This window comes from Centroberyx affinis, unplaced genomic scaffold (genome assembly GCF_046629955.1).
Source record: "Centroberyx affinis isolate AG114_WGS23_722 - 3 ecotype Tasmania unplaced genomic scaffold, CSIRO-AGI_Caff_v1 ptg000402l_1, whole genome shotgun sequence".
Classification (NCBI taxonomy): domain Eukaryota; kingdom Metazoa; phylum Chordata; class Actinopteri; order Beryciformes; family Berycidae; genus Centroberyx; species Centroberyx affinis.
Window position 1 is genome coordinate 89,783 of NW_027279070.1, and position 25,128 is coordinate 114,910.

At 44.3% G+C, this 25,128-nt stretch overlaps 3 protein-coding genes across 3 annotated transcripts; all 3 read left to right on the forward strand.

Annotated features, from left to right (window-relative positions):
• The first annotated feature begins 300 nt into the window (after window positions 1–300).
• LOC139641819 (E3 ubiquitin-protein ligase TRIM39-like) lies at window positions 301–3,379 on the forward strand. Its single transcript, XM_071516429.1, has one exon. The coding sequence runs from the start codon at window positions 620–622 to the stop codon at window positions 2,006–2,008; it is 1,389 nt and encodes a 462-aa protein (XP_071372530.1). The 5' UTR covers window positions 301–619; the 3' UTR covers window positions 2,009–3,379.
• A 4,765-nt stretch (window positions 3,380–8,144) lies between these two features.
• Window positions 8,145–9,730, forward strand: LOC139641818 (E3 ubiquitin-protein ligase TRIM39-like). The gene has a single exon (XM_071516428.1). It carries the CDS (start codon window positions 8,330–8,332, stop codon window positions 9,728–9,730), a length of 1,401 nt encoding a protein of 466 aa, XP_071372529.1. The 5' UTR covers window positions 8,145–8,329.
• A 9,594-nt stretch (window positions 9,731–19,324) lies between these two features.
• LOC139641831 (nuclear factor 7, ovary-like) lies at window positions 19,325–21,837 on the forward strand. The gene has a single exon (XM_071516449.1). It carries the CDS (start codon window positions 19,325–19,327, stop codon window positions 20,723–20,725), a length of 1,401 nt encoding a protein of 466 aa, XP_071372550.1. The 3' UTR covers window positions 20,726–21,837.
• The last annotated feature ends 3,291 nt before the right edge of the window (window positions 21,838–25,128 follow it).

The following is a 25,128-nucleotide window of genomic DNA, read 5'->3' on the forward strand; positions in this document are numbered from 1 at the left end:
TGCACACCCTCAGCTGCTATTCGTTTGAGCTGCTGCCTCATTGTGTCGCGGTTCAGGTCATTCGACTGTTGCAACACTCCGAACGGCGTGTCACGTGACCATGTGTATGTGAAAAATGAATGGGTTTTTTGGCTTCCAGAAACCAAGAAATAGTCACGCCCACGTCTTCACATCTCAACTCTATTACAGTAAACAGCTGAGCATTTAGGAGAAATGGCCTGACAAAGCTCCGCCCCTTACCTGACTCACCTGAGACAAACCAGGAAACAGATTTTATTATTGTTCCACTCCTCACTGAGAACAGACACACACACCGAGAGACAGAGGATAAGATTCACCTTCAGACCAAACCCACGACTTCCACTGAGGGAGGACAGCTACAGGAGGGAATACTGGGAATACTGGGAATACAGGGAATACTGGAATACTGGGAATACTGGGAATACTGCCACTTCAACCTGCTGCTGACTCCTCACACTGAACAGGAGTTTTAGAAGAAACACGACTCAAAGTAAGTTTCAGGGAACATTCTAGAGGAGGGAGTGGTGCCACGAATGATTCACTGACTTCTTGTTTGAGCGGTCTGTCTGGTTTGTTTTCAGCTTCACTCAGAGAGAAAATGTCTTCCAGATCAGAGGAGGATCTCTCCTGTTCTGTCTGCTGTGACATCTTTAAAGATCCTGTCGTCCTGTCATGTAGCCACAGCTTCTGTAAAGCCTGTCTGCAGAGCTGGTGGACAGAGAAACAAATACATGAGTGTCCACTTTGTAAGGAAATATCTTTACACAGTGATCCACCTCGTAACTTGGTGTTAAAGAACCTGTGTGAGACTTTCTTACTGGAGAGAGATCAGAGAGCTTCAGCAGGATCTGAGCTTCTCTGCAGTCTGCACTCTGAGAAACTCAAGCTCTTCTGTCTGGACCATCAGCAGCCAGTGTGTCTTGTCTGTCGAGATTCAAAAACACACACCAACCACAGAATCAGACCCATCGACGAAGCTGCACTGGATCACAAGGAGGAACTTCAGGAATCACTGAAGCCCTTAAAGAAGAAACTGAAGCTCTTTAATCAAGTTAAAGGAAAATGTGATCAAACAGCAGAACACATTAAGGTCCAGGCCCGACGCACAGAGAGGCAGATTAAGGAGCAGTTTAAGAAGCTTCACCAGTTTCTTAAAGAGGAAGAGGAGGCCAGGATCGCTGCACTGAGGGAGGAAGAGGAGCAGAAGAGTCGGACGATGAAGGAGAAGATTGAGGGTCTGAGCAGAGAGATAGCAGCTCTTTCAGACACAGTCAGAGCCATAGAGAAGGAGCTGAGAGCTGAAGACGTCTCGTTCCTGCAGAACTACAAGGCTACAGTGGAAAGAGTCCAGCGCCCCCTGCTGGAGGATCCACAGCTGGTCTCAGGAGCTCTGATAGACGAGGCCAAACACCTGGGCAACCTGAGCTTCACAGTCTGGGACAAGATGAAGGAGATGGTCTCCTACACTCCTGTGGTTCTGGACCCAAACACTGCCTATCCAAAACTCATCCTGTCTGAAGATCTGACCAGTGTGAGACATGGAGAGAGACAGAAGCTTCCTGAAAACCCAGAGAGGTTTGACTCCTACTGCTCTATCCTGGGATCTGAGGGCTTTAACTCAGGAACTCACAGCTGGGATGTTGAGGTTGGAGACAATACAAACTGGGCAGTGGGTGTGGCAGCAGAGTCTGTCCAGAGGAAGGGAGACATACGGTCTGAATTATGGACAATAAGGTTCTCTGATGGTAAATGCAGAGCACTCTCCCCACCAGATCCAGGCACTGATCTCCCAGTGAAGAAGAAGCTCCAGAGGATCAGACTGCATCTGGACTGGACCAGAGGAAAGCTGTCATTCTCTGATCCTGATACTAACACACACATACACACCTTCACACACACTTTCACTGACAGGCTGTTTCCATTCATTAACACTGCGAAAGATTTCTCTGTGAAGATTTTACCAGTGAAGGTCTCTGTAAGAGTGTAACAGCACAGTTAGAGATGATGATGATGATGATGATGATGGTGATGGTGATTTTGATATGGGTTTATCATGGTGGTGATGATGTTGATGCTTATAATGATGAAGATGATGATGTCATGAACACAAGCCATCCATGTCTGTCAGGGGAATACTTGTCATTTTAAGGATTCATTATATAAACATTTTATATCCATTATTCTTATTTCTAGGACAGTCAGTGAATATAATCAACTCTCTAATCTGTGATGTCATCAACATGTGCCCATGTTGTCCTGATGATGATGTTGCTGTCATGGTGATGTGGATGACATCTATAACAACAACAGGAAACAGCAAAAATATAAAAACATCAACAATATAATAATTAGTTTAGTTTATTTACATAGCACCATACATAGAATTCAACTAAAAGTGCTTTACATAAAATAGATTGATTAAAATAATAAATTGATTAAAAACAGTAAACAATAAAACATTACATTACATTTAAATAACATTAAAAAATAGTCCAGCATAGGCATGACAATATAAATATAAAAAACATAAAAGGAAAATTCAAAGTGCTCAAAAGATAATTAACAGAAATATTATTGAATAATTAAGAGCAAGCTAAATGGAAAAAATAAAAATTAATAAATACTGAAATAATCTATAATAACATTCAAATAAATAAAAATTGTTTTGCATTACCTCAAAGTAGACGAGCTCTACTTTGTTAAAGTGAATTTTCTCTATATTTAGACTGCAGGTAAAAGTTCATCCTGTCTTCTTTGGTTCTTCATCTGAAGTGTTAAATTTATTTGATCTAACTTTATTCCAGGTTCTTAGAGTTTCTCTCCACTGTAACTAGTCTTCTCTTTGTAGTTAAATCATTTAAACTGCAGCAGATCCTGGACTGACTCTAATATTTACAGCAACAGATCCAGGCTCAGCTGAACTCTTCATTTACAAAACTCTTTATATCCATTTGGGAAAATAAATCACAACCTCATAGTTTGTCGTTCAACATCTCCAACATCCAGACCATCCTGTCTGTAAAAGAGTTTTCATTTTGTCAACCGAGGACTTCAGTTATCTAGAGTCCTTTAAAAAGTACCATCATTTTAATTCTGCATGATGTATCAGTTTGTCACTTTATTTAAAATGTGGGGATTTCATTTTGGATTCAGACTTCATGTAATGTTGGTGATTTAGGAATTGAAGCTTTCTCTACTGTTGCTCTCATTGTGAGTCACTCTGCAGAAGAAAATCAGCTGAATTCTCAAAATGTAAATTACTGATTATGTTGTTAGCACTATAATATTTTACCTGCTGTGATTATTTTAATTTACTGCTGGATAACTTTGCATGTAAAACCAATAAAGAATGAAGTTAAGAGGGAAATGTGTTCAGATTTCCTGACTGTGATTTCAGCAGCGTTGTCATCATGTCTAGATTCTGCTGACTCAGGGCTTCAGCTGGTCTCCTGAAAGTTTGTGAAATATTCACCAAATGTTGCTCAGTGCATGAGAAGTGAGAGGAGTGTGTGTTCCCACCATGAAAGGCCTTCGTGAAGAAGGCTCCAAACTACAAACCAGAAGCAGTCTGACACTGAAATAGTGCAGTGGACAGTAAAGGTGTAGTGGTCAGGATGGTGGATGGGTGGAAGCTTTTATCTTAAACTCCAACAACTGAGTTAAAGTCCCAGCTTCTACAAAAAGGATTTCTACTGTGGGTCAAGTTTTAAATTGTAGCTAAAGTTTTTATTTAACCGACCAAAGCCTTTCACTGACCTTAACCAAGTTGTTTTAGTTCCTAAACTGAACCGTTAGCCGACCTGCAGCTGAAAAAGTCCAGTTCATGTTTTTGTCACAGAATCCAGTTTGTAGTGGAGGAACGTAATCTTCATAATTTGCTGAGTCGGGAGCGTATCTATGTTCCCAGGGTCCTAAGTTCCCCAGTTCAATATTCTGTTAACACACATTAACCCTCCTACTGTGTTCGAGTCAAATTGTGTGTGTGTGTGTGTGTGTGTGTGTGTGTGGAGGAGCTGCCTGAGCCCCGCCCACGGTGAAACTCCGACACAGAGAGCAGACGAGAGGACAGAAGCAGCTCGACCAGGAACGACAAACGTGTCTCAGCATAGTTTCTTTCTGTTCATTCGGCTTAGGCGCTGTGAAAAATGTCTTATAACGGTCGGGAAAACCTTGCTGTTTATTCTGGCATCATGTTGGCTAAAATGTTGGTGACATTCTCATGGAAACAAACAGAGACGATGAAAAGCGGTAGAAAGAAGCAGTTGTTCTCTCCTGACCGATAGCTGCAGCCAGGTACAAAACACTGGACCGTGTTCTTCTAGTCTGAACGTTGTAACCCTTTACAGGCCGTGGTTGTAGCGTTAGATCTATCTTGTATGACTATAGCTCTAGATATAGTTTGTCTCTCCCACATGACAAGACCACGGAGCGAGCTCTGTGATTGGAGGACTTGGATGGCGCACTTCTGTCTGGGATGAGTAGTTTCTTTACCCTCTAACACCAAGATGGACACAGCCTTGTACCTTAGCTTTTTTTTTTTTCCATTTACGCTAGTTTTTCCGACACAGCTGTAAGAGTGAAATTGTGTTTTATGTGCAAAAGTTGTGTAAACATAAGTTAAACACGGGTTTACTGTGTTTGTATTGAATGTTGCCTGTTATCTTCTGCATATGTTTGGGTGATATTCTAGAGTCAGCCACTTGGCGGATGGTTTCGGGGAGTTGAGTTTGGGGTAGAAGAGAGAGGGAGAGAGTTGAGGGGGCAATGAAGGAAAAAGAAGGGTAATGGGCAGAGTACTCGTTACTGTACTTGAGTAGTTTTTTTGGAGGATTTGTACTTTTTAAAGTATTTTTATAATGCTATACTTTTACTCTTACATGAGTCATTTAAATAATAGATATTCTACTTCGCTACTTTTAAATGTACAGTCAATTCAGATTTTTGTATTGCACACCGCACTATGAAGACAGCACGGTAGTATTGGGACTGCTCGCTAACAGGTCCAGAATCACTTCCGCATTTAGGGCGCAACTGGTGGCTCGTTAGTGCAGTGGCCAACAAAATTAAATTGCGCTCAAGACTGGCCAATTGAATCAGACAGGCGTAGACGATCCACAAAATTGTAATGATCCCCATTGTCACATTAGGTCAGAAATCTCAGTTTCACTTGACACGGCTGATAGCCATAGCAAAATGGATGGATCTGATTCTGATATAGCTGCTGCTAGCAGCTCAGATTACACCCATCCAGCTAGCTAGCTAGGCTAGATAATTAGCAAGCTGTGTGTTGGGGACTTCCCATTGTTCCGACGGCCCATTATTCCGAAACCCCAAAAAGGGAGGACCTGCCTCCTAATGTTTCACACCCTCTTTCCCCCAGTTGATTGGGAGCTGTGTATATATATGGCTGTCGGAACTGATGTCTGGTAACTTACCAACTACACCACTCGGCTGCTCCAAACATCAGACCATGTGCGTCCATGAAGAAAACTTGAGTAGATTGTTCTGCTTAGGGGATTAAGCCTCACTACCATCGTAATATCACTGCTGCATGGAACGCTGCAGAATTCCAACCAGGGAAATAGGATTGTTAGAGTAAATATCCGACCGGGAGGTCCGACAGCTAGCTTCCTCCGTTGCACCTGGGATGGTCCGATGACATCATTCTGCATAATAATTAGCCATGTGCTTCTGTTTGTTTGAGAAACGATGGAAGATTCAGTGTGAACAAGGTATGAAATATTAGGAGGCAGGGCCGACTGATTGCAGGCCATGAATCTTTCTAACTGCAGGGAGAGTGTGTATTTTCGGAGCAATGGGCGTTTGTTTTCGGGATAATTAAAATATAAAACATTGTTAAAGTAACGCAAATGTACTTTTACTTGAGTACTTTTAAATAGGCTACTTTTTTACTCTTACTTGAGTAATTACCTGGACTAGTAATTTTACTTGTACTTGAGTTAATTTTCACTGAAGTAACAATACTTGTACTTGAGTAGGATTTGTCAGTACTCTTTCCACCTCTGGTAATGAGAGAAAAACCCAGAACGTGTTGGACTGATTTATTCCCTCACACACACCCACGTCTCTTACAGTGGTGGCAGCGGTGGGACGTCCTCCGGTGGAATATCGTCCGTTGGAATTCTGCTCAACTTTGTGAGTCTCTGAAGCTATAGGCTAACGATAGTGACGCTAACCGCTAGCTTAGCTTTAGCTTGAAGTACAGTGAGTCAGCTAGTCATTATATCCCCATTTTTTGTTTTTTTTGTTAGCTTCAAGTGAGTTTAGAAACCGAGTTTCGGTCATCAGATTTCGTCTGAGAGCTAAAGAAAATATTAAAAGAGAGGAAGAGAGGAGGGAAACTCATCATGTCTGACGAGGAATCATCCTCCCTGGGGAGCAGTGAGCCAGCAGAGCACCAGTGGAGCTCCAGATCACATGTTGCCCCCAGCCAGCAGAACACAGGGAGCGTCGAGGGGCTTTCCCTTGCTGCCACCGTTTCACAGCGATGGCCGTGAGTCTTTTCAGCTATGGGCTCGCCGCTATGAGGTAATTCAAGAGGCCCGTTATAAGGACGGTGGTGTGGATCTGAGTACAGTGTTAGCAGCTGAGTTACCCACTAGACCAGTGGTTCTCAATGTGGGGTCCGGGGACCACCAGGGGTCCTTGAGGGGGTTCCAGGGGGTCCCCAGCAAATTGATGAATTATTAAACTTATTTACAATTAGTGAACACAGTAAGAGAATGTAGAAGAATGAATGTTCTGATCATAGTTTCTCTGTTATCTCTCTACCTACAATACAGATAGTCATGGAATTCTGGACAAAATCATATCTAGCAATACAAATATTCTCAAATTTGGGCCAGAGAGACAAAATCTCATCAAATGGGGGTCCGTGGCCCTAATGTGGACTAAATTAGGGGTCCTTGATATGAACAAGGTTGAGAATCACTGCACTAGACTACCGCCAGAACTGTTCACTGTGTGGGATAATCTCCCCCGGGAAACTCAGGGCTCTTATACTGAAGCAAAGAAGCACTTGCAGACAGCTTTTGGCCAAAAGGATGAAATTGCATCATTTCAAACATTCCCTAATGCCCGTCATAGACTGCCTAATGAAGCAATGGAAGTTTATGCTGCGGATGTATGCAGGCTTGTCAAAGAAGCTTTCCCAGATTTTGAACACAATGCTTCAGAATTATTAAAATGTCTCGCTTCATTGCTGGTCTGGATCAGGAGCTTCAAGTCAAGTGTCATGAAAGAGGGGTGAAAACTTTCACTGAGGCTTTTGAAGTCACCTCCCAAGCTGAACGGGCTCGCCAAGCAGCTAGATTAGTAACGCCAGTGTCCTCAGCTGATGTCGCTATCAGAGATATTGGCACAATGCAGTCAGCAAATTCGGTTCGTGAAAATGACACTGAACTCAGAAAAACGGTCCAGAACCTCACTGCTACTGTACTTGCTCTCATCTTACCATGATGTGTTCAGTAAAACCAGCACAGACTTTGGTAATACAGACATTGTCAAACACAAAATCTACACAAACCCTGCACCCCCAGTTAGGAAGCGTGCATATCGCACTTCCCCAAAAATGCAGACACCGATTCAGTCACATGTGGATGAGATGTTGGAAAAAGGAATAGTGGAAGTTAGTCACAGCCCCTGGGCAGCACCTGTGGTGATGGTCAGGATGGCACATGGCGTTTCTGTGTAGACTACAGAAGTTTGAATACAGTCACTGTAAAGGATGCACACCCTCAGCTGCTATTCGTTTGAGCTGCTGCCTCATTGTGTCGCGGTTCAGGTCATTCGACTGTTGCAACACTCCGAACGGCGTGTCACGTGACCATGTGTATGTGAAAAATGAATGGGTTTTTTAACTTCCAGAAACCAAGAAATAGTCACGCCCACGTCTTCACATCTCAACTCTATTACAGTAAACAGCTGAGCATTTAGGAGAAATGGCCTGACAAAGCTCCGCCCCTTTCTCTGACTCAACTCCGACAAACCAGGAAACAGATGTTATTATTGTTCCACTCCTCACTGAGAACAGACACACACCGAGAGACAGACGATAAGATTCACCTTAAGACCAAACCCACGACTTCCACTGAGGGAGGACAGCTACAGGAGGGAATACTGGAATACTGGGAATACTGGGAATACTGCCACTTCAACCTGCTGCTGACTTGGGAGTTTTAGAAGAAACACGACTCAAAGTGAAAGTAACTTTCAGGGAACAAAAGACTGACTGACTTCCTGTTTGAGCGGTCTGTCTGGTGAGTTTTCAGCTTCACTCAGAGAGAAAATGTCTTCCAGATCAGAGGAGGATCTCTCCTGTCCTGTCTGCCATGACATCTTTAAAGATCCTGTCGTCCTGTCATGTAGCCACAGCTTCTGTAAAGCCTGTCTGCAGAGCTGGTGGACAGAGAAACAAATACATGAGTGTCCACTTTGTAAGAGAAGATCTTCAAAGAGTGAACCACCTCGTAACTTGGTGTTAAAGAACCTGTGTGAGGCTTTCTTACTGGAGAGAGATCAGAGAGCTTCAGCAGGATCTGAGCTTCTCTGCAGTCTGCACTCTGAGAAACTCAAGCTCTTCTGTCTGGACCATCAGCAGCCAGTGTGTCTTGTCTGTCGAGATTCAAAAACACACACCAACCACAGAATCAGACCCATCGATGAAGCTGCACTGGATCACAAGGAGGAACTTCAGGAATCACTGAAGCCCTTAAAGGAGAAACTGAAGCTCTTTAATGAAGTTAAAGGAAACTTTAATCAAACAGCAGAATACATTAAGGTCCAGGTCCGATACACAGAGAGGCAGATTAAGGAGGAGTTTGACAAGCTTCACCAGTTTCTATTAGAGGAAGAGGAGGCCAGGATCGCTGCACTGAGGGAGGAAGAGGAGCAGAAGAGTCAGACGATGAAGGAGAAGATCGAGGGTCTGAGCAGAGAGATAGCAGCTCTTTCAGACACAGTCAGAGCCATAGAGAAGGAGCTGAGAGCTGAAGACGTCTCGTTCCTGCAGAACTACAAGGCTACAGTGGAAAGAGTCCAGCGCCCCCTGCTGGAGGATCCACAGCTGGTCTCAGGAGCTCTGATGGACGAGGCCAAACACCTGGGCAACCTGAGCTTCACAGTCTGGGACAAGATGAAGGAGATGGTCTCCTACACTCCTGTGATTCTGGACCCAAACACTGCTCATCCAGCACTCATCCTGTCTGAAGATCTGACCAGTGTGAGACGTGGAGAGAGACAGAAGCTTCCTGAAAACCCAGAGAGGTTTGACTTGCTCTGCTCTGTCCTGGGATCTGAGGGCTTTAACTCAGGAACTCACAGCTGGGATGTTGAGGTTGGAGACAATACATTCTGGTTTTTGGGCGTGGCAGCAGAGTCTGTCCAGAGGAAGGGACGCATATGGTCTGAATTATGGAAAATGTGGTTCTATGATGGTAAATACGGAGCAGCCTCCCCATCAGATCCAGACACTGTTCTTCCAGTGAAGAAGAAGCTCCAGAGGATCAGACTGCATCTGGACTGGAACAGAGGAAAGCTGTCATTCTCTGATCCTGATACTAACACACACATACACACCTTCACACACACTTTCACTGACAGACTGTTTCCATTCATTGACACTGGGAATAAACTCTCTCTGAAGATTTTACCAGTGAAGGTCTCTGTAACAGTGGATCAGCACAGTTAGAGATGATGATGATGATGATGATGGTGATGGTGATGGTGTTGGTGATTTTGATATGGGTTTATCATGGTGGTGATGATGATGATGCTTATAATGATGAAGATGATGATGTCATGAACACCATGTCAGCCATCCATGTCTGTAAGGGGAATACTTGTCATTTTAAGGATTCATTATATAAACATTTTATATCCATTATTCTTATTTCTAGGACAGTCAGTGAATATAATCAACTCTCTAATCTGTGATGTCATCAACATGTGCCCATGTTGTCCTGATGATGATGTTGCTGTCATGGTGATGTGGATGACATCTATAACAACAACAGGAAACAGCAAAAATATAAAAACATCAACAATATAATAATTAGTTTAGTTTATTTACATAGCACCATACATAGAATTCAACTAAAAGTGCTTTACATAAAATAGATTGATTAAAATAATAAATTGATTAAAAACAGTAAACAATAAACCATTACATTACATTTAAATAACATTAAAAAATAGTCCAGCATAGGCATGACAATATAAATATAAAAAACATAAAAGGAAAATTCAAAGTGCTCAAAAGATAATTAACAGAAATATTATTGAATAATTAAGAGCAAGCTAAATGGAAAAAATAAAAATTAATAAATACTGAAATAATCTATAATAACATTCAAATAAATAAAAATTGTTTTGCATTACCTCAAAGTAGACAAGCTCTACTTTGTTAAAGTAATTTTCTCTATATTTAGACTGCAGGTAAAAGTTCATCCTGTCTTCTTTGGTTCTTCGTCTGAAGTGTTAAATTTATTTGATCTAACTTTATTCCAGGTTCTTAGAGTTTCTCTCCACTGTAACTAGTCTTCTCTTTGTAGTTAAATCATTTAAACTGCATCAGATCCTGGACTGACTCTAATATTTACAGCAACAGATCCAGGCTCAGCTGAGCTCTTCATTTACAAAACTCTTTATATCCATTTGGGAAAATAAATCAGAACCTCATAGTTTGTCGTTCAACATCTCCAACATCCAGACCATCCTGTCTGTAAAAGAGTTTTCATTTTGTCAACCGAGGACTTCAGTTATCTAGAGTCCTTTAAAATGTACCATCATTTTAATTCTGCATGATATATCAGTTTGTCACTTTATTTAAAAGGTGGAGATTTCATTTTGGATTCAGACTTCATGTAATGTTGGTGATTTAGGAATTGAAGCTTTCTCTACTGTTGCACTCATTGTGAGTCACTCTGCATAAGAAAATCAGCTGAATAATCAAAATGTAAATGACTGATTATGTTGTTAGCACTGTAATATTTTACCTGCTGTGATTATTTTAATTTACTGCTGGATAACTTTGCATGTAAAACCAATAAAGAGTGAAGTTAAGAGGGAAATGTGTTCAGATTTCCTGACTGTGATTTCAGCAGCGTTGTCATCATGTCTAGATTCTGCTGACTCAGGGCTTCAGCTGGTCTCCTGAAAGTTTGTGAAATATTCACCAAATGTTGCTCAGTGCATGAGAAGTGAGAGGAGTGTGTGTTCCCACCATGAAAGGCCTTCGTGAAGAAGGCTCCAAACTACAAACCAGAAGCAGTCTGACACTGAAATAGTGCAGTGGACAGTAAAGGTGTAGTGGTCAGGATGGTGGATGGGTGGAAGCTTTTACCTTAAACTCCAACAACTGAGTTAAAGTCCCAGCTTCTACAAAAAGGATTTCTACTGTGGGTCAAGTTTTAAATCGTAGCTAAAGTTTTTATTTAACCGACCAAAGCCTTTCACTGACCTTAACCAAGTTGTTTTAGTTCCTAAACTGAACCGTTAGCCGACCTGCAGCTGAAAATGTCCAGTTCATGTTTTTGTCACAGAATCCAGTTTGTAGTGGAGGAACGTAATCTTCATAATTTGCTGAGTCAGGAGCGTATCTATGGTCCCAGGGTCCTATGTTGCCCAGTTCACTATTCTGTTAACACACATTAACCCTCCTACTGTGTTCGAGTCAAATTGTGTGTGTGTGTGTGTGTGTGTGTGTGTGTGTGGAGGAGCTGCCTGAGCCCCGCCCACGGTGAAACTCCGACACAGAGAGCAGACGAGAGGACAGAAGCGGCTCGACCAGGAATGACAAACGTGTCTCAGCATAGTTTCTTTCTGTTCATTCGGCTTAGGCGCTGTGAAAAACGTCTTATAACGGTCGGGAAAACCTCGCTGTTTATTCTGGCATCATGTTGGCTAAAATGTTGGTGACATTCTTATGGAAACAAACACGCATGTAAACACAACGGGCAATTATCGAGGTCAGAAAAATGATGGAGGTCGTGTCCATATATCGTACGATAAGTCGATAAAGTAATTATCGCGACAGGCCTACTGATAGCTGCTGTGAAGTCGATGATTAAACCCGATGGGTCGGATCCACCGCCGCTTCAGACTGAGACGATGAAAAGCGGTAGAAAGAAGCAGTTGTTCTCTCCTGACTGATAGCTGCAGCCAGGTACAAAACACTGGACCGTGTTCTTCTAGTCTGAACGTTGTAACCCTTTACAGGCCGTGGTTGTAGCGTTAGATCTATCTTGTATGACTATAGCTCTAGATATAGTTTGTCTCTCCCACATGACAAGACCACGGAGCGAGCTCTGTGATTGGAGGACTTGGATGGCGCACTTCTGTCTGGGATGAGTAGTTTCTTTACCCTCTAACACCAAGATGGACACAGCCTTGTACCTTAGCTTTTTTTTTCCATTTACACTAGTTTTTCCGACACAGCTGTAAGAGTGAAATTGTGTTTTATGGGCAAAAGGTGTGTAAACATAAGTTAAACATGGGTTTACTGTGTTCGTATTGAATGTTGCCTGTTATCTTCTGCATATGTTTGGGTGATATTCTAGAGTCAGCCACTTGGCGGTGCTGTTCAGACAGCGGGTGGTTTCGGGGAGTTGAGTTTGGGGTAGAAGAGAGAGGGAGAGAGTTGAGGGGGCAATGAAGGAAAAAGAAGGGGAATGGGCAGAGTACAAGTACAAGTACTCTCGTTACTCTACTTGAGTAGTTTTTTTGGAGGATTTGTACTTTTTAAAGTATTTTTATAATGCTATACTTTTACTCTTACTCGAGTCATTTAAATAATAGATATTCTACTTTGCTACTTTTAAATGTACATTCCGTTACTGAGTAAATTCAGATTTTTGTATTGCACACCGCACTATGAAAACAGCACGGTAGTAATGGGACTGCTCGCTAACAGGTCCAGAATCACTTCCGCATTTAGGGCGCAACTGGTGGCTCGTTAGTGCAGTGGCCAACAAAATTAAATTGCGCTCAAGACTGTCCAATTGAATCAGACAGGCGTAGACGATCCACAAAATTGTAATGATCCCCATTGTCGATGGATCTGATTCTGATATTGCTGCTGCGAGCAGCTCAGGCTACACCCATCCTGCTAGCTAGCTATGCTATATAATTAGCAATGTGTGTGTTGGGGACTACCCATTGTTCAGACAGCCCATTATTCTGAAACCCCAAAAATGTCCCATTGGAGGACCTACCTCCTAATGTTTCACACCCTCTTTCCCTTGGTTGATTGGGAGCATCTGTGTATATATATGGCTGTCGGAACTGACGTCCGGTAACTTACCAACTACACCACTCGGCTGCTCCAAACATCAGACCATGTGCGTCCATGAAGGAAACGTGAGTAGATTGTTCTTGTTAGGGGATTAAGCCTCACTACCATCGTAATATCACTGCTGCATGTAACGCTGCAGAATTCCAACCAGGGAAACAGGATTGTTAAAGGATTGATAGAGTAAATATCCGACCGGGAGGTCGGATATTTACTCTATCAATCCTCTATATAATCTATATAATCCTATATCAATCCTATATTTACTCCGACCGATATTTACTCCAAAAGCCAGCTTCCTCCATTGCACCCGGGAAAGTCTGATGACGTCATTCTGCATAATAATTAGCCATGTGCTTCTGTTTGTTTGAGAAACGTTGGAAGATTCAGTGTGAACAAGGTATGAAACATTAGGAGGCAGGGCCGGCTGATTGCAGGCCATGAATCTTTCTAACTGCAGGGAGAGTGTGTATTTTCGGAGCAATGGGCGTTTGTTTTCGAGATAATTAAAATATAAAACATTGTTAAAGTAACGCAAATGTACTTTACCTGAGTACTTTTAAATAGGCTACTTTTTTACTCTTACTTGAGTAATTTCCTGGACTAATAATTTTACTTGTACTTGCTAATTTTCACTGAAGTAACAATACTTGTACTTGAGTAGGATTTGTCAGTACTCTTTCCACCTCTGGTAATGAGAGAAAAACCCAGAACGTGTTGGACTGATTTATTCCCTCACACACACCCACGTCTCTTACAGTGGTGGCAGCGGTGGGACGTCCTCCGGTGGAATATCGTCCGTTGGGATTCTGCTCAACTTTGTGAGTCTCTGAAGCTATAGGCTAACGATAGCCACGCTAACCGCTAGCTTAGCTTTAGCTTGAAGTACAGTGAGTCAGCTAGTCATTACTATCCCCGTTTTTTTTTTTTTTTGTTAGCTTCAAGTGAGTTTAGAAACCGTGTTTCGGTCATCTGATTCCGTCTGACAGCTAAAGAAAATAATAAAAGAGAGAAAGAGAGGAAGAGAGGAGGGAAACTCATCATGTCTGACGAGGAATCATCCTCCGCTGGGGAGCAGTGTGTCTCGCTTCATTGCTGGTCTGGATCAGGAGCTTCAAGTCAAGTGTCATGAAAGAGGGGTGAAAACTTTCACTGAGGCTGCTATCAGAGATATTGGCACAATGCAGTCAGTAAATTCGGTATGTGAAAATAACACTGAACTCAGAAAAACAGTCCAGAACCTCACTGCTACTCTTAAAGACTTAAGTAAGGATCTGGATGCATTGAGACTGAAACTGGATGAGCGAAACAGCGTGCACCACCATGACCGGCACATGCTTGTGCATCCTCAAAGATCTCCCTCACCTTATGGGATAAGCCCAGATAGACCCACAAATGCATGGAGCTCAGGTTATGGACATTCCTCATCCAGATATTCGTATTCCCCAGAACGCTATTCCCCCTACTCAGACCATGCCTTTAGCCCTTGTGAGGAAAAGAGAGGGAGACAACCCTCTCCCAACAGACCCTACTATGACTCTCACCGCCGAAGCCCGAGTCCCTATGCCAAACATGTTTCGTTCCAAGAGTACGGGGACAAAGGCCAAACACGGCAACCAAAGGATTGGGACCAGCAATACCCCACTAAGAGTGGCTACAAAGATCATGGCAGATTTCCACAGGGAAACGGCCATTAGCTGATGATGCAGGGCGTTCATCAGCTACTTCTCTGGAAGCCCCAGATGTCTGCCTCATTGAAATAACAGACAACATCAGTGCACCACCGACCCCAAAATGTCAATTCCTTCCCTAGCAAAAAGACCCATTAAAAAGAAGTTCATCATGTCACAAGCTGTGACTGGCCAAAGTTTGGATACATTGGGTATGGTAGACATCACCTTTAAGCTAGGGTCTCAAACTCTGCAACATGAAGTACACGTCATCAGAAATGTCAATCAAGGCTTTATATTAGGTTTTGACTTTCTCATTCCTCACAGTGTTATTCTGGACATGGGGAGAGGGCTGTGCTATCTGGGTGATGATGTCCTGCCCCTACTTAGAAAAAGTGAACTGGCACCTGTTAGTTGTACAGCACAAATAATGGAGAACACCACTGTCCCTCCACGCTGTGAAATGACTTGCAAAGTTGTCTTGATTCCCCCTGTACTCAATGCAGGCATGCCAGGCAGCTGCAGCGGCTGTCTTGAACCCCAGCAACTAGAGCTGGATGGCATTGCAGTTGGCCGACACTGTCTACGGCTGAAAATGGCTGTACTGTTGCACGCATCATCAACCTTACACATTGCCCTATGGTGCTTCATTCAGGCATGCAGTTACAACAATTACAATTTCAATTACAATTTCACATTTGGCAGACGCTTTTATCCAAAGCGACTTACACGTGAGATTTTCATACAACACAAGCAAGGTTCTAGTTAGGAGAGAACAACAAGAGTAAGTGCTAGAAAGCTAAGTTCTGGTCCAACAGGACATAAGTGCTACAAGGCAGTGCTATGAGGCAATGCATAGAGTGCATAGAAGCAACATTTTTATTTTTATTTTTTTTCTTTTGGTTACCCGGGCCATTAGGTGAGAAGGTATTTGCTAAAGAGCTGGGTCTTTAGCCTTTTCTTAAGTATTGAGAGGGACTCTGCGGATCGAATGGAGTTTGGTAACTCGTTCCACCACCGGGGAACCACAGAAGAGAAGAGTCTGGCTAGAGACTTAGGGCCTTGCAGTGATGGCAGCATCAGGCGCCGCTCCTTGGCAGAGCGTAGTGAGCGGGAGGGAGCATAGACCTGAATGAGGGAGTTCAGGTAGGTCGGAGCCGTTTTGGTTATTGTTTTGTAGGCGAGCATCAAGGACTTGAACTTGATGCGGGCAGCAACTGGGAGCCAGTGGAGGGATATGAACAGCGGAGTGACATGTGCTCTTTTGGGCTGGTTGAAGACCAGATGCGGCGCCGCGTTCTGGATCATCTGCAGAGGTTTGAGCTACATGCCGGGAGCCCTGCCAGTAAGGAGTTGCAGTAGTCAAGGCGTGATATTACAAGAGCCTGTACCAGGAGTTGTGCTGCATGCTCAGACAGGTAGGGTCTGATCTTCCTGATATTGTACAGAGCAAATCGGCATGACAGAGCAACAGAAGCCACATGCTCCTTGAAGGTTAGTTGGTCATCAATCATGACACCCAAGTTTCTGGCAGACTTTGTGGGCATGAGCTGAGTTGATTCGAGCTGGATACTGATCTGTTGTTGTACAGAGGGACTGGCTGGGATGACAAGGAGCTCAGTCTTTGACAAGTTAAGCTGAAGGTGGCGTTCTTTCATCCAAGCCGAGATATCGGCGAGGCATGCCGATATCCACGCCGAGACTGTGAGGTCGTCTGGCAGGAACGATAGGAGGAGCTGGGTATCGTCAGCATATGAATGGTATGAGAAGCCATGTGAGCGGATCACTGCACCCAGTGAGGTGGTGTATATTGAAAAGAGAAGGGGTCCAAGCACTGACCCTTGAGGTACCCCTGTGGACAAGCAGTGGGATTTAGACACTTCCCCTCTCCAAGACACTCTAAAGGATCTCCCTGAGAGGTAGGACTCAATCCAGCAGAGAGCAGATCCTGAGAAGCCAAGCTCAGCGAGTGTGGAGAGGAGGATTTGGTGGTTAACCGTGTCAAAGGCGGCCGATAGGTCAAGTAGCAGTAGGACAGAGGACTGACCGGCAGCTCTAGCTGATCGCAGTGTTTCCACTACAGACAAGAGCGCAGTCTCGGTAGAGTGTCCACGTTTGAAGCTAGACTGGTTAGGATCATACAGGTTGTTCTCAGAAAGGAATTCAGAGACTTGATTAAAGACCGCACGCTCAAGTGTTTTGGAAAGGAAGGTGAGTAGTGAAACCGGCCTGTAATTATCAACCTGAGATGGGCTGAGTGTAGGTTTCTTTAGCAGCGGGCTAACCCGCGCTTGCTTAAAAGCAGTGGGGAACACACCCGTTGTAAGTGAGGAGTTGATGATGTGCGTGACTGCAGGGAGTGAGGTCCTGTTAGCTGGTGGCAGCATACTGAGTTGGTCAGGCTCAGAGAACTGATTACTGATGGTAGAAACCTTATCAGTAAAGAAGGATGCAAAGAGGTCAGCCATGAGCAAGCTTGAGGGTGGAGGTGGTGGAGGTTTGAGGAGTGAATTAAAAGCTGAAAATAATTTCCGAGCGTCCTTGGCGCGGCTGATTTTCTCCTGATAGTAAGTGGTCTTGGCACTTTTTAGATGGGAGGAGAATGCCGATAAGAGAGTTTGATAGTCAGTGAGGTCAGTGGGATCACTGGATTTGCGCCATTTTCTCTCAGCTGCTCTGAGTCCCGCCCGTTGCTCTCTGATGACACCGGTGAGCCATGGGCTAGTGGGGGTTTTACGAGCAGGTTTGGATGAGAGTGGGCAGAGATTGTCTAGAGAGACGGCTAGTGAGGAGCAGAGTGTGTCTGTAGCCTCATTGACATGGAGTGAGGAGAACTCTTTATGAGGGGGCATGGTAGCCAAGACCTCGTCGGAGAGCCGAGCCGGTGTGAGGGACCGGAGGTTCCGTCTGAAGGAGACCATTTGCGGCGGAATGTGAGGATGTTCCGGCAAGGAAACCATGAATTGGACAAAGAAGTGGTCTGACAGATGTAAGGGGGTGACAGTCAGATTTGGCGTGGAACAGTTTCGAGTCACAATCAGATCAAGTGTATTGCCCGCTTTGTGTGTGGGAGCGGTGGAGACCAGTTTGAGGTCAAATGAGGACAGTAGTGAAAGGAAGTCAGCCGCTTGGGGTTTGTCAAGATAGATATTCATGTCCCCCATGACAATCAGTGGGGTGCCATCTTCAGGAATGGCTGAGAGTAGCTTCATCGCTGAAGGAGACTTGATAATCAGTTAGGACAGTTCACCCCAGTATCTGATACTGAGATAATCCAGGATTCAGCCCCTGTATGTAAGGTGTCCACCGGCCTAGTACCGCCATCCAGTCTGCCAGCTAATGTCACACAGCCAACCAAACTCCCTTTCGATGTCAAGTGTGGAGATCGGACAAGTGCAGAGAGGTCTGAACTACACAACTTGCTCTCGTCTTACCATGATGTGTAAAACCAGCACAGACTTTGGTAATACAGACATTGTCAAACACAAAATCTACACAAACCCTGCACCCCCAGTTAGGAAGCGTGCATATCGCACTTCCCCAAAAATGTAGACACTGATTCAGTCACATGTGGATGAGATGTTGGAAAAAGGAAAAGTGGAAGTTAGTCACAGCCCCTGGGCAGCACCTGTGGTGATGGTCAGGATGGCACATGGCGTTTCTGTGTAGACTACAGAAGTTTGAATACAGTCACTGTAAAGGATGCACACCCTCAGCTGCTATTCGTTTGAGCTGCTGCCTCATTGTGTCGCGGTTCAGGTCATTCGACTGTTGCAACACTCCGAATGGCGTGTCACGTGACCATGTGTATGTGAAAAATGAATGGGTTTTTTGGCTTCCAGAAACCAAGAAATAGTCACGCCCACGTCTTCACATCTCAACTCTATTACAGTAAACAGCTGAGCATTTAGGAGAAATGGCCTGACAAAGCTCCGCCCCTTACCTGACTCACCTGAGACAAACCAGGAAACAGATGTTATTATTGTTCCACTCCTCACTGAGAACAGACACACACGGAGAGACAGACGATAAGATTCACCTTAAGACCAAACCCACGACTTCCACTGAGGGAGGACAGCTACAGGAGGGAATACTGGGATACTGGGATTACTGGAATACTGGGAATACTGGAATACTGGGAATACTGCCACTTCAACCTGCTGCTGACTCCTCACACTGAACAGGAGTTTTAGAAGAAACACAACTCAAAGTCAAAGTAACTTTCAGAGAACATTCTAGCGGAGGGAGTGGTGCCACAACTGACTGACTGACTTCCTGTTTGAGCGGTCTGTCTGGTTTGTTTTTAGCTTCACTCAGAGATAAAATGTCTTCCATATCAGAGGAGGATCTCTCCTGTCCTGTCTGCTATAAAGTCTTTAAAGATCCTGTCCTCCTGTCATGCAGCCACAGCTTCTGTAAAGCCTGTCTGCAGAGCTGGTGGACAGAGAAACAAAAACATGAGTGTCCAGTTTGTAAGAAAAGATCTTCAAAGAACGAACCACCTTGTAACTTGGTGTTAAAGAACCTGTGTGAGACTTTCTTACTGGAGAGAGATCAGAGAGCTTCAGCAGGATCTGAGCTTCTCTGCAGTCTGCACTCTGCGAAACTCAAGCTCTTCTGTCTGGACCATCAGCAGCCAGTGTGTCTTGTCTGTCGAGATTCAAAAACACACACCAACCACAGATTCAGACCCATCGATGAAGCTGCACTGGATCTCAAGGAGAAACTTCAGGAATCACTGAAGCCCTTAAAGGAGAAACTGAAGCTCTTTAATGAAGTTAAAGGAAACTGTGATGAAACAGCAGAACACATTAAGGTTCAGGCCCGACACACAGAGAGGCAGATTAAGGAGGAGTTTAAGAAGCTTCACCAGTTTCTACAAGAGGAAGAGGAGGCCAGGATTGCTGCACTGAGGGAGGAAGAGGAGCAGAAGAGTCAGACGATGAAGGAGAAGATTGAGGGTCTGAGCAGAGAGATAGCAGCTCTTTCAGACACAGTCAGAGCCATAGAGAAGGAGCTGAGAGCTGAAGACGTCTCGTTCCTGCAGAACTACAAGGCTACAGTGGAAAGAGTCCAGCGCCCCCTGCTGGAGGATCCACAGCTGGTCTCAGGAGCTCTGATAGACGAGGCCAAACACCTGGGCAACCTGAGCTTCACAGTCTGGGACAAGATGAAGGAGATGGTCTCCTACACTCCTGTGATTCTGGACCCAAACACTGCCAATCCAAAACTCATCCTGTCTGAAGATCTGACCAGTGTGAGATGGGGAGAGAGACAGAAGCTTCCTGAAAACCCAGAGAGGTTTTACCCCAACTGCTCTGTCCTGGGATCTGAGGGCTTTAACTCAGGAACTCACAGCTGGGATATTAAGGTTGGAGACAATACAGGGTGGATACTGGGTGTGATAGCAGAGTCTGTCCAGAGGAAGGGATTCATACAGTCTGGAGTCTGGGTAATAAGGTTCTCTGATGGTAAATACAGAGCACTCTCCCCACCAGATCCAGGCACTGTTCTCCCAGTGAAGAAGAAGTTCCAGAAGATCAGACTGCATCTGGACTGGAACAGAGGAAAGCTGTCATTCTCTGATCCTGATACTAACACACACATACACACCTTCACACACACTTTCATTGACAGGCTGTTTCCATACATTAACACTGTGAAAGATTTCTCTCTGAAGATTTTACCAGTGAAGGTCTCTGTAACAGTGGAACAGCACAGTTAGAGATGATGATGATGATGATGATGATGATGATGATGATGATGATGTCGTCAAATACACAAGCAATCTATTTCTGTTTTTTTCTTTTCATTGTAAGGATTCATTATATAAACATTTTATATCCATTATTCTTATTTCTAGGATAGTCGGTGAATATAATCAACTCTAATCTGTGATGTCATCAACATGTGCCCATGTTGTCCTGATGATGATGTTGCTCTCATGGTTATGTGGATGACATCTATAACAACAACAAGAAACAACAAAAATATAAAAACATCAACAATATAATAATAAGTTTATTTATTTAGCACCATACATAGAATTCATCTAAAATTGCTTTACATAAAATAGATTGATTACAACAATAAATAAAAATAAATTAAATAAAAATTAAAAATAAAGATAAATAAAAATAGCTTTGCATTACCTTAAAGTAGACAAGCTCTACTTTGTTAAAGTGAATTTTCTCTATATTTAGACTGCAGGTAAAAGTTCATCCTGTCTTCTTTGGTTCTTCATCTGAAGTGTTAAATTTATTTGATCTAACTTTATTCCAGGTTCTTAGAGTTTCTCTCCACTGTAACTAGTCTTCTCTTTGTAGTTAAATCATTTAAACTGCAGCAGATCCTGGACTGACTCTAATATTTACAGCAACAGATCCAGGCTCAGCTGAACTCTTCATTTACAAAACTCTTTATATCCATTTGGGAAAATAAATCAGAACCTCATAGTTTGTCGTTCAACATCTCCAACATCCAGACCATCCTGTCTGTAAAAGAGTTTTCATTTTGTCAACCGAGGACTTCAGTTATCTAGACTCCTTTAAAAAGTACCATCATTTTAATTCTGCATGATATATCAGTTTGTCACTTTATTTAAAAGGTGGGGATTTCATTTTGGATTCAGACTTCATGTAATGTTGGTGATTTAGGAATTGAAGCTTTCTCTACTGTTGCACTCATTGTGAGTCACTCTGCAGAAGAAAATCAGCTGAATAATCAAAATGTAAATTACTGATTATGTTGTTAGCACTGTAATATTTTACCTGCTGTGATTATTTTAATTTACTGCTGGATAACTTTGCATGTAAAACCAATAAAGAATGAAGTTAAGAGGGAAATGTGTTCAGATTTCCTGACTGTGATTTCAGCAGCGTTGTCATCATGTCTAGATTCTGCTGACTCAGGGCTTCAGCTGGTCTCCTGAAAGTTTGTGAAATATTCACCAAATGTTGCTCAGTGCATGAGAAGTGAGAGGAGTGTGTGTTCCCACCATGAAAGGCCTTCGTGAAGAAGGCTCCAAACTACAAACCAGAAGCAGTCTGACACTGAAATAGTGCAGTGGACAGTAAAGGTGTAGTGGTCAGGATGGTGGATGGGTGGAAGCTTTTACCTTAAACTCCAACAACTGAGTTAAAGTCCCAGCTTCTACAAAAAGGATTTCTACAGTGGGTCAAGTTTTAAATTGTAGCTAAAGTTTTTATTTAACCGACCAAAGCCTTTCACTGACCTTAACCAAGTTGTTTTAGTTCCTAAACTGAAAATGTCCAGTTCATGTTTTTGTCACAGAATCCAGTTTGTAGTGTGTAGCGGTTGCTGGCGGTAGCCAGGGGGTGCCGGTCAGAGTCTCAGTCTGACAAAGAAAATAATAATACGTGCCCAGCCAGTCAACCCTACAAAGGACCTGGTCCATGCCTATCCCTCAAACGGCCCGTAGCACACAACATATATCGGCAAGCCAAAAAACACACAACACAGCCAAATTCAATGATCCCCACAGTGTATTGTACAGCAAAGGTAAGTGCAACTCCCAACCCAACAACAATGCAATATACAGTGAACAACCTCAACCAACAGCAATTCAATACACAGTGAACAACCTCAACCAACAGCAATTCAATACACAGTGAACAACCTCAACCAACAGCAATTCAATACACAGTGAACAGCAATCAAATACCAGTTTAGTCCCGAACCACCCCAACCCACAGTCAGCTCCACAGTCGGGTTAGTCAGAGTCACGGCTCCCAAGTGAACGCTCTCACCAGAGCAAAACAGCTTTGTGCGGGTCTCCGGGAAAACCCCGGCGTTACCTCCGGTTGCGTACTCCGATACAGACGTGGCAGCGGCTCCCGGGAATAGTCGGCCGGGGCGATGTGCGGTGGGTTGAAGAATAAATGGCGTGTTTGGGAAGAGAAGGTGATTCCGGGCTGTATCGACGGTTGGCCTACAAAACGGCGGACTTTTACTCGCTGCCAGGGGTTGGCAGGCTAACGCGGGACACTGGGACGGACTGGCCTCTTCCTGCATGTGTCGGCCTGTGAGTAGGCGCCATTAGCTTTTGAAATAGCCATTGATCCGTCTATGGGGGTGTGTGTGTGACGTGGGGGGGGGGGTGCGTTCTTAAAGGCGCAGATCGCCACACATTTCCCCCCTTGGAGAAAAGCTGCATGTCTGCAAGCTTTCATTATCTTTTTCTTTGTCCTCCTCCTCCTCCTCACTTTCAGTTCTTTCATTTAACGGAAGTTTTCCTGCAGAGGTAGGTGAGCTAGCGGGGAAGCCCAGAAATTCCTCATCGTCACTTTCCTCATTAAAATGTCCAAGAGGCACCTTTTCTCCAGCTCCTCAACTTCTTTAGCTGTGGGATAGCAGGGTTTCAATCGTGCCACATGCACCACCTTCCTGTTCTCTCCACTGTCCTCCAGAACAATGTCGTAGTTGACCGGTCCCACTTCAGCAACAATTCGGTATGGACCGAGCCACTTGGGAGTCAGTTTGGCAGTAAATGATTTTTCTGCTTTAGATACTGGATGGGACCGGAGCCATACTCTGTCTTTTTCTTGGTATTGCTGATCTCGGTGAGTCTTGTCGTAATTTCGTTTTTGCCTTTCTCTGTTTTTCTGGAGGTTACACTGGGCGAATGCGGTAAGGTCCTGAAGTTTGGTTATTGTTTTGTAGTTTGATGAGTCAGGGGTGGCTTCCCTTGGCTGGAGTAGGGCGTTTGCCAGTCCTCGGAGGGCCCGTCCAAGGTTCAGTTCCGCAGGGGTGACTCCAGTTGATTCGTGGACGGCTGAATTGAGGGCAAAACGGAATTCAGGTAGATGTTTGTCCCAGTGTTTATGGTTCTCTCCGACATAGGAGGCAATCATTGTTTTTAGTGTCCGGTTTATCCTCTCGGTCATGTTGGTTTGTGGATGGTAAGCTGAGGTCATTTTCTGTTTCAGGCTCCATTTTTCACAGGTCGCTTGGAAGATGGCAGAGACGAACTGGCTTCCCTGGTCCGACAGAAGGTAGTTGGGGACCCCCCATCGGGTGAGAATTTCCTGGGTGAGTATTTTTGACACCGTTTCTGCTGTGGCTCTCCGTAGGGGATATAGCTCCACCCAACGGGTGTAGTAGTCCACAAAAACCAACAGGTGGACATTTCCCTTGGAGCTCCTTGGAAAGGGGCCCATCAAGTCTACACCCAGCATCTCCCAAGGGTGGTTCACCACGGTCTGCTGCAATTTCCCGGCGACCAAGCGACTCTCAGGTTTGAAGCGCTGACACACGTGACAGTTTTGAACGAAAGTCTTGACCTCGAGGCTCATTCGAGGCCAATATGCCAGAGCTTGCAACCTCTTGTAGGTTTTGTACCTGCCGAGATGACCAGCCAAAGGGTCCTCGTGGATCATCTGTAGCAGTTGTGGTCGGAGACTTTCAGGTATGAGGATTTGATAGATGGGTTTATGAGGCAATTGTAGCACTCGATAGACTTTGTCCTCCAAGATGGTGTACTTTGTGGAGTCTGTTAAGGTGGTTTCTCCCTTGTCCATGGCAGCCTGGTACAACTGCTGGCAGTCTGGGTCGTCCTGCTGTGCTCTCCATATCTGGTCATCCGAGATGGGCAAATCCTTTCCTCCCTCCCCTTTGACTGACAGCAGGGTGGCGCAGGCAGGTGGTAATTGGTGGCTGGCAGTGGTGGTGGAATCATGAGGGGCTCTGGATAAGGCATCCGGAACGGTGTTATATTTTCTTTTCCTATATTCCACAGCGAAATTGAATTCCTGTAGCCGGAGGGCCCACCTGGTGAGTCGTGCACTGGGCCTCTGGATTTTGAAGACCCATAGCAACGCTGAGTGGTCGGTGACTACTGTGAAGAATCTTCCATCCAGGTAATATCTCCACCTTTCCAAGGCCCATACCACAGCCAAACACTCCTTTTCCGTGGCTGAATAGTTGCGCTCTGCTTTGTTTAGGCTCCTGCTGCCATATGCCAGAACTTCTTCGGATCCAAGCCCGGTTTTCTGGGCAAGCACAGCTCCAAGGCCCACGTCACTGGCATCTGTGTAAACCACAAAAGGGAGGTCAAAGTTGGGATACCCAAGGATGGGTGGGGAGACCAGACATGTCTTCAGGGTTTCA

Bases quoted from the DNA above. Each gene is read 5' to 3' on its own strand.
- LOC139641818 (XM_071516428.1), top strand. From the start codon at position 8,330: ATGTCTTCCAGATCAGAGGAGGATCTCTCCTGTCCTGTCTGCCATGAC.
- LOC139641819 (XM_071516429.1), top strand. From the start codon at position 620: ATGTCTTCCAGATCAGAGGAGGATCTCTCCTGTTCTGTCTGCTGTGAC.
- LOC139641831 (XM_071516449.1), top strand. From the start codon at position 19,325: ATGTCTTCCATATCAGAGGAGGATCTCTCCTGTCCTGTCTGCTATAAA.